Genomic DNA, 12,235 nt, shown 5'->3' with positions numbered 1-12,235 from the left:
GATAAATCCTTGAAAATCAGATTTCATGTATTCAATAAATATAGAAATAGCATAATTAATATTTTTCTTTCTTCTCCAGCGCCTACCTCAACAATCTGTGTTCACGAGCAATGTACATGGTCACCGTGGTATGACGTCAGTTATCCCAACCCTGGGTTGAGCAATGGGGATTTTGACACCTTTGAGAATATAAAGGCAAATGGGCACAGCATTTGTAAAGCCCCGAATAATATACAATGTAGGGCTGAACGTTTCCCTGACACACCGCTGGACGAGTTGGAGCAAGTAGTAGCGTGCAATAAATCCTTTGGACTGGTGTGTTACAATAAGGACCAGCTTCCGCCAATCTGCTACAACTATCAAATAAGAATTAAGTGTTGCATGTATGTGCCCTGTGGAACAATTTCCCCTACAACCCTGCTCCCTACAACCTCTCCAGAAGAACCAACAACTCCAGGGACCACTATCCCTCCCACTACAAGTGCTTCCACAATCACAGAAATGACCACAACATCAACTGTTTGTAAGCCAAAATGCACATGGACAGCATGGTTTGATATTGATGTGCCTAAGGCTGGAAGTGCAGAAGGAGACTGGGAAATATATGATAAGATCAGAGCAGCGGGACATAAACTCTGTGAAAAACCTATGAATATTAAATGCAGGGCAGAAAAATTCCCTGAACAAAATATCGAGGCGAGTGGACAAATAGTGCAGTGTAATGTATCTTTTGGTCTTGTGTGTAAGAATGAAGAACAAACAGGAGAATTTAAGATGTGTCTTAACTATCAAATTAAAGTACTCTGCTGTGATGATGAAAGACATTGCCTAACTCCATCAACAACAACATCACTACCATCTACTACGACAGTAACTACAACTTCAATACCAACTACAAATTCTGTTGTAACCACACCAATAGAAACTACAACTGCATCAATAACAACCACTGAGATTACAACTACTACAACGGAAATCCCATCAGCAACAAAAAGCTCCACGTCTAAAGAAACGACTGCTCCGGTACCAACTACAACTTATGTTGTTACCACAAGCACAGAAACAACAACTGGACCAACAACTGTAACCACTAAGACTAATACCACCATCACAGAAACCCCAACAACTACAACAGATACAACCAGCACAACAGAAACGGCAACCACTCCAAAAATAACCACAACCCCTATTGTTACCACAAAAGAGGAAACCACAACTGCTCCACTGACCACAACCACGGTGCCAGCTACTACTACTGAGCCAACACCTACAGCGACACCAAAAACTACCACCACAACAGAAACAACTCCAGTACCAACTAAAAACATTGTCACCAAATCCACAGGAACTACAATTAAATCAACAACTATAACCACTGAGACTACTCCCACTACCACAGAGACCATACCACCTACAACTTCACCAGAAACTACAACATATTCAGCACCAACCACAACCCCTGCTGTAACTAAAACCACTAAAACAACAATACCCACAACCTCAGAAAAATCAACTAAATGCCAGCCAAGATGTCAGTGGACAAAATGGTTTGATGTTAATCTTCCTTCATCTGAAAAAAGTGGCGGGGACTTTGAAACATACAATAACATTATAGCATCTGGAGAGAAAATCTGCAAGACACCACAGAATATAAAATGCAGAGCAGAGAACTTCCCTGATGTAAACATTAATAACATTGGACAAGTTGTTCAGTGCGATGTAACATTTGGATTGATCTGCAATAACAATGATCAGAATGGAATATCTAAAGTGTGCTATAACTATGAAATAAGTATTTTATGCTGTGATGACTACTCCCATTGTCCAACTACAACATCTCTGACAACTACAACCACTGAGCCAACAACTGTAACACCCACAACGTCAACTCCTATGACAGCCTCAGCAACTACCACAACTGAACCTGCAACTACAACTGAACCTACTACTATCCAAGAAACCACAACCACAACAAAGACTACAACAAATCCAAAACCAACAACAAACTCTGTTGTTATCATAACCACAGAAACTACAACTTCACCAACTACAACCACTAAGACTACTACCACTACCACGGAAACCACAACCCCTACTACCACAACAAAAACTACCACCATGCCTGTAACTACAATTCCAATAACAACTACAACCATTGTCACCACAAGCACAGGAACCACAACTTCACCAAATATGACTACAACCTCAGAAATATCAACTAAATGCCTGCCAAGATGTCAGTGGACAAAATGGTTTGATGTTAATCTTCCTTCATCTGAAAAAAGTGGCGGGGACATTGAAACATACAATAACATTATAGCATCTGGAGAGAAAATCTGCAAGAGACCACAGAATATAAAATGCAGAGCAGAGAACTTCCCTGATGTAAACATTAATAACATTGGACAAGTTGTTCAGTGCGATGTAACATTTGGATTGATCTGCAATAACAATGATCAGAATGGAATATCTAAAGTGTGCTATAACTATGAAATAAGTGCTTTATGCTGTGATGACTACACCCATTGTCCAACTACAACATCTCTGACAACTACAACAACTGAGCCAACAACTGTAACACCCACAACGTCAACTCCTATAACAGCCTCAGCAACTACCACAACTGAACCTGCAACTACAACTGAACCTACTACTATCCAAGAAACCACAACCACAACAAAGACTACAACAAATCCAAAACCAACGACAAACTATGTTGTTATCATAACCACAGAAACTACAACTTCACCAACAACAACCACTAAGACTACTACCACTACCACCGAAACCACAACCCCTACTACCACAACAAAAACTACCACCACGCCTGAAACTACAATTCCAATAACAACTACAACCATTGTCACCACAAGCACAGGAACCACAACTTCACCAAATACGACTACAATCTCAGAAATATCAACTAAATGCCTGCCAAGATGTCAATGGACAAAATGGTTTGATGTAAATCTTCCTTCATCTGAAAAAAGTGGCGGGGATATTGAAACATACAATAACATTATAGCATCTGGAGAGAAAATCTGCAAGACACCACAGAATATAAAATGCAGAGCAGAGAACTTCCCTGATGTAAACATTAATAACATTGGACAAGTTGTTCAGTGCGATGTAACATTTGGATTGATCTGCAATAACAATGATCAGAATGGAATATCTAAAGTGTGCTATAACTATGAAATAAGTGTTTTATGCTGTGCTGACTACACCCATTGTCCAACTACAACATCTCTGACAACTACAACCACTGAGCCAACAACTGTAACACCCACAACGTCAACTCCTATAACAGCCTCAGCAACTACCACAACTGAACCTGCAACTACAACTGAACCTACTACTATCCAAGAACCCACAACCACAACAAAGACTACAACAAATCCAAAACCAACGACAAACTCTGTTGTTATCATAACCACAGAAACTACAACTTCACCAACTACAACCACTAAGACTACTACCACTACCACGGAAACCACAACCCCTACTACCACAACAAAAACTACCACCACGCCTGAAACTACAATTCCAATAACAACTACAACCATTGTAACCACAAGCACAGGAACCACAACTTCACCAAATACAACTACAACCTCAGAAATATCAACTAAATGCCTGCCAAGATGTCAGTGGACAAAATGGTTTGATGTTAATCTTCCTTCATCTGAAAAAAGTGGCGGGGACATTGAAACATACAATAACATTATAGCATCTGGAGAGAAAATCTGCACGAGACCACAGAATATAAAATGCAGAGCAGAGAACTTCCCTGATGTAAACATTAATAACATTGGACAAGTTGTTCAGTGCGATGTAACATTTGGATTGATCTGCAATAACAATGATCAGAATGGAATATCTAAAGTGTGCTATAACTATGAAATAAGTGTTTTATGCTGTGATGACTATACCCATTGTCCAACTACAACATCTCTGACAACTATAACCACTGAGCCAACAACTGTAACACCCACAACGTCAACTCCTATAACAGCCTCAGCAACTACCACAACTGAACCTGCAACTACAACTGAACCTACTACTATCCAAGAAACCACAACCACAACAAAGACTACAACAAATCAAAAACCAACTACAAACTCTGTTGTAATCATAACCACAGAAACTACAACTTCACCAACCACAACCACTAGGACTACTACCACTACCACGGAAACCACAACCCCTACTACCACAACAAAAACTACCACCACGCCTGAAACTACAATTCCAATAACAACTACAACCATTGTCACCACAAGCACAGGAACCAAAACTTCACCAAATATGACTACAACCTCAGAAATATCAACTAAATGCCTGCCAAGATGTCAGTGGACAAAATGGTTTGATGTTAATCTTCCTTCATCTGAAAAAAGTGGCGGGGACTTTGAAACATACAATAATATTATAGCATCTGGAGAGAAAATCTGCAAGACACCACAGAATATAAAATGCAGAGCAGAGAACTTCCCTGATGTAAACATTAATGACATTGGACAAGTTGTTCAGTGCGATGTAACATTTGGATTGATCTGCAATAACAATGATCAGAATGGAATATCTAAAGTGTGCTATAACTATGAAATAAGTGTTTTATGCTGTGCTGACTACACCCATTGTCCAACTACAACATCTCTGACAACTACAACCACTGAGCCAACAACTGTAACACCCACAACGTCAACTCCTATAACAGCCTCAGCAACTACCACAACTGAACCTGCAACTACAACTGAACCTACTACTATCCAAGAACCCACAACCACAACAAAGACTACAACAAATCCAAAACCAACGACAAACTCTGTTGTTATCATAACCACAGAAACTACAACTTCACCAACTACAACCACTAAGACTACTACCACTACCACGGAAACCACAACCCCTACTACCACAACAAAAACTACCACCACGCCTGAAACTACAATTCCAATAACAACTACAACCATTGTAACCACAAGCACAGGAACCACAACTTCACCAAATACAACTACAACCTCAGAAATATCAACTAAATGCCTGCCAAGATGTCAGTGGACAAAATGGTTTGATGTTAATCTTCCTTCATCTGAAAAAAGTGGCGGGGACATTGAAACATACAATAACATTATAGCATCTGGAGAGAAAATCTGCACGAGACCACAGAATATAAAATGCAGAGCAGAGAACTTCCCTGATGTAAACATTAATAACATTGGACAAGTTGTTCAGTGCGATGTAACATTTGGATTGATCTGCAATAACAATGATCAGAATGGAATATCTAAAGTGTGCTATAACTATGAAATAAGTGTTTTATGCTGTGATGACTATACCCATTGTCCAACTACAACATCTCTGACAACTATAACCACTGAGCCAACAACTGTAACACCCACAACGTCAACTCCTATAACAGCCTCAGCAACTACCACAACTGAACCTGCAACTACAACTGAACCTACTACTATCCAAGAAACCACAACCACAACAAAGACTACAACAAATCAAAAACCAACTACAAACTCTGTTGTAATCATAACCACAGAAACTACAACTTCACCAACCACAACCACTAGGACTACTACCACTACCACGGAAACCACAACCCCTACTACCACAACAAAAACTACCACCACGCCTGAAACTACAATTCCAATAACAACTACAACCATTGTCACCACAAGCACAGGAACCAAAACTTCACCAAATATGACTACAACCTCAGAAATATCAACTAAATGCCTGCCAAGATGTCAGTGGACAAAATGGTTTGATGTTAATCTTCCTTCATCTGAAAAAAGTGGCGGGGACTTTGAAACATACAATAATATTATAGCATCTGGAGAGAAAATCTGCAAGACACCACAGAATATAAAATGCAGAGCAGAGAACTTCCCTGATGTAAACATTAATGACATTGGACAAGTTGTTCAGTGCGATGTAACATTTGGATTGATCTGCAATAACAATGATCAGAATGGAATATCTAAAGTGTGCTATAACTATGAAATAAGTGTTTTATGCTGTGATGACTACACCCATTGTCCAACTACAACATCTCTGACAACTACAACCACTGAGCCAACAACTGTAACACCCACAACGTCAACTCCTATAACAGCCTCAGCAACTACCACAACTGAACCTGCAACTACAACTGAACCTACTACTATCCAAGAAACCACAACCACAACAAAGACTACAACAAATCCAAAACCAACGACAAACTCTGTTGTAATCATAACCACAGAAACTACAACTTCACCAACCACAACCACTAGGACTACTACCACTACCACGGAAACCACAACCCCTACTACCACAACAAAAACTACCACCACGCCTGAAACTACAATTCCAATAACAACTACAACCATTGTCACCACAAGCACAGGAACCACAACTTCACCAAATACGACTACAACCTCAGAAATATCAACTAACTGCCTGCCAAGATGTCAGTGGACAAAATGGTTTGATGTTAATCTTCCTTCATCTGAAAAAAGTGGCGGGGACATTGAAACATACAATAACATTATAGCATCTGGAGAGAAAATCTGCAAGAGACCACAGAATATAAAATGCAGAGCAGAGGACTTCCCTGATGTAAACATTAATGATATTGGACAAGTTGTTCAGTGCGATGTAACATTTGGATTGATCTGCAATAACAATGATCAGAATGGAATATCTAAAGTGTGCTATAACTATGAAATAAGTGTTTTATGCTGTGATGACTACACCCATTGTCCAACTACAACATCTCTGACAACTACAACCACTGAGCCAACAACTGTAACACCCACAACGTCAACTCCTATAACAGCCTCAGCAACTACCACAACTGAACCTGCAACTACAACTGAACCTACTACTATCCAAGAAACCACAACCACAACAAAGACTACAACAAATCCAAAACCAACGACAAACTCTGTTGTAATCATAACCACAGAAACTACAACTTCACCAACCACAACCACTAGGACTACTACCACTACCACGGAAACCACAACCCCTACTACCACAACAAAAACTACCACCACGCCTGAAACTACAATTCCAATAACAACTACAACCATTGTCACCACAAGCACAGGAACCACAACTTCACCAAATACGACTACAACCTCAGAAATATCAACTAACTGCCTGCCAAGATGTCAGTGGACAAAATGGTTTGATGTTAATCTTCCTTCATCTGAAAAAAGTGGCGGGGACATTGAAACATACAATAACATTATAGCATCTGGAGAGAAAATCTGCAAGACACCACAGAATATAAAATGCAGAGCAGAGGACTTCCCTGATGTAAACATTAATGATATTGGACAAGTTGTTCAGTGCGATGTAACATTTGGATTGATCTGCAATAACAATGATCAGAATGGAATATCTAAAGTGTGCTATAACTATGAAATAAGTGTTTTATGCTGTGATGACTACACCCATTGTCCAACTACAACATCTCTGACAACTACAACCACTGAGCCAACAACTGTAACACCAACAACGTCAACTCCTATAACAGCCTCAGCAACTACCACAACTGAACCTGCAACTACAACTGAACCTACTACTATCCAAGAAACCACAACCACAACAAAGACTACAACAAATCCAAAACCAACGACAAACTCTGTTGTAATCATAACCACAGAAACTACAACTTCACCAACCACAACCACTAGGACTACTACCACTACCACGGAAACCACAACCCCTACTACCACAACAAAAACTACCACCACGCCTGAAACTACAATTCCAATAACAACTACAACCATTGTCACCAAAAGCACAGGAACCACAACTTCACCAAATACGACTACAACCTCAGAAATATCAACTAACTGCCTGCCAAGATGTCAGTGGACAAAATGGTTTGATGTTAATCTTCCTTCATCTGAAAAAAGTGGCGGGGACATTGAAACATACAATAACATTATAGCATCTGGAGAGAAAATCTGCAAGACACCACAGAATATAAAATGCAGAGCAGAGGACTTCCCTGATGTAAACATTAATGACATTGGACAAGTTGTTCAGTGCGATGTAACATTTGGATTGATCTGCAATAACAATGATCAGAATGGAATATCTAAAGTGTGCTATAACTATGAAATAAGTGTTTTATGCTGTGATTACTCCACCCATTGTCCAACTACAACATCTCTGACTACTACAACCACTGAACCAACAACTGTAACAACCACAACGTCAACTCCTATAACATCCTCAGCAACTACCACAACTGAACCTGCAACTACAACTGAACCTACTACTATCCCAGAAACCACAACAAAGACTACAACTTCAAAACCAATGACAAACTCTATTATCACAACCACAGAGACTACAACTTCACCTTCTACCACCACTCAGACAACAACCACTACCCCTACTACCACACCAAAAACTACCACCACACCTGAAACAACAACTCCAATAACAACTACAACAATTGACACCACAAGCACAGGAACCACAACTTCACCAACTACGACTACAACCTCAGAAATATCAACTAAATGCCAGCCAAGATGTCAGTGGACAAAATGGTTTGATGTTAATCTTCCTTCATCTGAAAAAAGTGGCGGGGACTTTGAAACATACAATAACATTATAGCATCTGGAGAGAAAATCTGCAAGACACCACAGAATATAAAATGCAGAGCAGAGGACTTCCCTGATGTAAACATTAATAACATTGGACAAGTTGTTCAGTGCAATGTAACATTTGGATTGATCTGCAATAACAATGATCAGAATGGAATATCTAAAGTGTGCTATAACTATGAAATAAGTGTTTTATGCTGTGATGACTACACCAATTGTCCAACTACAGCATCTCTGACAAATAAAACCACTGAGCCAACAACTAAAACACCCACAGAGTCAACTCCTATAACATTCTCAGCAACTACCACAACTGAACCTGCAACTGCAACTGCAACTAAACGTACTACTAGCCCAGAAACCACAACAAAGACTACACCAACACCAACGACAAACTCTGTTGTTATCACAACCACAGAGACTACAACTTCACCAACTACAACCACTGAGACTACTATCACTACCACAGAAACCACAATCCCTACTACCAAACCAAAAACTACCACCACACCTGAAAATACAACTCTCATAAAAACTACAACCATTGACACCACAAGCACAGGAACCACAACTTCACCAACTACGAATACAACCTCAGAAATATCAACTAAATGCCAGCCAAGATGTCAGTGGACAAAATGGTTTGATGTTAATCTTCCTTCATCTGAAAATATTGGCGGGGACATTGAAACATACAATAACATTATAGCATCTGGAGAGAAAATCTGCAAGACACCACAGAATATAAAATGCAGAGCAGAGGACTTCCCTGATGTAAACATTAATAACATTGGACAAGTTGTTCAGTGCGATGTAACATTTGGATTGATCTGCAATAACAGTGATCAGATTGGAAAAGCTAAAGTGTGCTATAACTATGAAATAAGTGTTTTATGCTGTGATGACTACACCCATTGTCTAACTACACCATCTCTGACAACTACAACCACTGAGCCAACAACTATAACACCCACAACAACAATTCCTATAACATCCTCAGCAACTACCGTAACTGAACCTGCAACTACAACTGAACATACTACTATCCCAGAAACCACAACAAAGACTACAACAACTTCAAAACCAACGACAAACTCTGTTGTTATCAAGACCACAGAGACTACAACTTCGCCAATTATAACCACTGAGACTACTACCACTACCACAGAAACCACAACCCCTACTACCACACCAAAAACTACCATCACACCTGAAACTACAACTCCTATAACAACTACAACCATTGACACCACTAGCACAGGAACCACAACTTCAGCAACTACGACTACAACCTCAGAAATATCAACTAAATGCCAGCCAAGATGTCAGTGGACAAAATGGTTTAATGTTAATCTTCCTTCATCTGAAAAAAGTGGCGGGGACATTGAAACATACAATAATATTATAGCATCTGGAGAGAAAATCTGCAAGACACCACAGAATATAAAATGCAGAGCAGAGGACTTCCCTGATGTAAACATTAATAACATTGGACAAGTTGTTCAGTGCGATGTAACATTTGGATTGATCTGCAATAACACTGATCAGATTGGAATATCTAAAGTGTGCTATAACTATGAAATAAGTGTTTTATGCTGTGATGACTACACCCATTGCCCAACTACACCATCTCTGACAACTACAACCACTGAGCCAACAACTAAAACACCCACAACATCAATTCCTATAACATCCTCAGCAACTACCACAACTGAACCTGCAACTACAAATGAATATACTACTATCCCAAAAACCACAATCATAACAAAGACTACAACAACTCCAATACCAACTACATCCATTGTCATCAAACCCACAGGGAATACAACTGCACCAACAATTATAACCACTGAGTTTACTACCACTACCGCAGAGGCCACCGCCCCTACAACAACTCCAGAAACTACCACCACAACTATAACAACCACAACTCCAGTTCCCACAACAACTTCAGAACCTACCACAACTGCACCACCATCCAGTACAACACAACCTATTACAACAAAAAAATACACAATCCCTGCAACCACAACAGAATCCACTACAATACCAACTACAACATCTATTATTACCACCACAACAGAAAAATCAATACCATCAACAACCTCAGCATCTTCTACAACCACATTACCAATTACAATAACTGAGACTACAGTGACAACAGCTGAAGAAGCAACTACTTCACAAGGAATTTCAATTATTACTCCTCAAAGAACAACTGTACATACTAAGCCTCAAGAGCTTTCCACAACAATCACGGAAACCACAACTTCTGCCTCCTGCCGTTGTCATGTGCAAGATACATTCTTCAATCCAGGTAAGAGAAATTGTATTATAAGTTAAACGTTTTGCTGTAAAATAATCAAATGCTTATCACCTGATTATCCTATTACATTCCTCTATTGATTTCTTTCATTTAAATACTTCATCCCTTATTATTTCACATTACAGCACTATAATTTGTATGGGATAGGCTTTTATGACAGCCTAAGCCATGCAAAGGTCACTACATTCACCTTTCCCTGTCAGACATGGCTGGAGTGGGAGAGATCTTTACAAAGCAATAGGTGAATTTTGGACCAAAAACCACAGTCAAACCGCACCACAAAATCCATATTGTTTTATTTGACTCTATTGACTACTACTGGCCTTTCTCTCTCCTGTGCTGCACCAGTCCCAATCACACTGGACAGTTTGCTGCTTTTCCTTTTTTTTGGAATGGATTTGCACATTTTGAAATCGGTCTCTGCCTGTTATACGTAAAGTGTTCTACAACCTACTAGCACTGAGGTGCTAAGCAAAAGAAATCAGAAAGTTATATGGATGGCAGACTATCCTTTTCTGAAACTGAAGTTAACAATCTTTCACTGGGCCTTCTGAGGGTTTTAATCTTTTTAAACATTTGCCTATCAAAATACGTTTGTCTGAGAGAAAGGAAGGTTGCAGGAAGGCAGTTCCTTTGCTTGGACACTGAAGTGATCTGAGCCAAGGGAGAAGAGCATACATACCTGTTTACTCACTGATATTTTGCACTGTCACTAATTTCAATTGTTTCTGCTTTTTTTAGGGGACGTCCTTTACAATATAACGGATGCAGATGGCTGCATGTTCATTGCCATTTGTAGTACAGAGTGTGAAGCTGAGAGAATTCCAGGAACATGTCCGACACCAATAGCCTCCACAACATCTCCTACAACCAAAAGTACAAGGAAACCTACCATCACTGCACCAACGACCACTTCAACTAAAACCTCAAGTCCAACAACAACCACAGTTCCAGGCTACCCCCCAAAACAGGTGAGAAAATAAGCTCAAGCTGACAAAGATGTTTTCAAATGCTTCTGCATAGTCTGCCTGTATATTGATAGCTCCCAAACCACTCAGCAGGGGTTTAATGTTGTGAGGGATTTCGATTGTGTGGCATACAGGACCACATTATGCAGCAAGGTCATCTACATTATGAAGCAAAATGCAAATTATGAAGCATATTCTCTGTTAGTATTATTTTCTTGAATGTATGACGTTACAACTCCTACATTCACAACGCATACCATTACAACAAAACTTTTACAATGCAGGATCCATTACAACGCATGCCATTACAACA

General features: G+C 39.6%; 1 protein-coding gene across 1 annotated transcript in view; it reads left to right on the top strand.

Moving 5' to 3' along the window:
• The window catches only part of LOC147733207 (mucin-5AC-like), a 179,705-nt gene that overhangs the window by 78,386 nt on the left and 89,084 nt on the right, over positions 1-12,235 (top strand). The window contains exons 29-30 of the mRNA XM_086956039.1: positions 80-10,945; positions 11,696-11,925. Of these exons, the coding sequence (XP_086812165.1) occupies positions 80-10,945; positions 11,696-11,925 (11,096 nt within the window). The remainder of the gene's footprint in view (positions 1-79; positions 10,946-11,695; positions 11,926-12,235) is intronic.

The sequence above is a fragment of the Lissotriton vulgaris genome, chromosome 2_1 (assembly GCF_964263255.1).
Source record: "Lissotriton vulgaris chromosome 2_1, aLisVul1.2, whole genome shotgun sequence".
Taxonomy (NCBI): domain Eukaryota; kingdom Metazoa; phylum Chordata; class Amphibia; order Caudata; family Salamandridae; genus Lissotriton; species Lissotriton vulgaris.
This window is presented reverse-complemented; position numbering and strand designations above follow the sequence as displayed.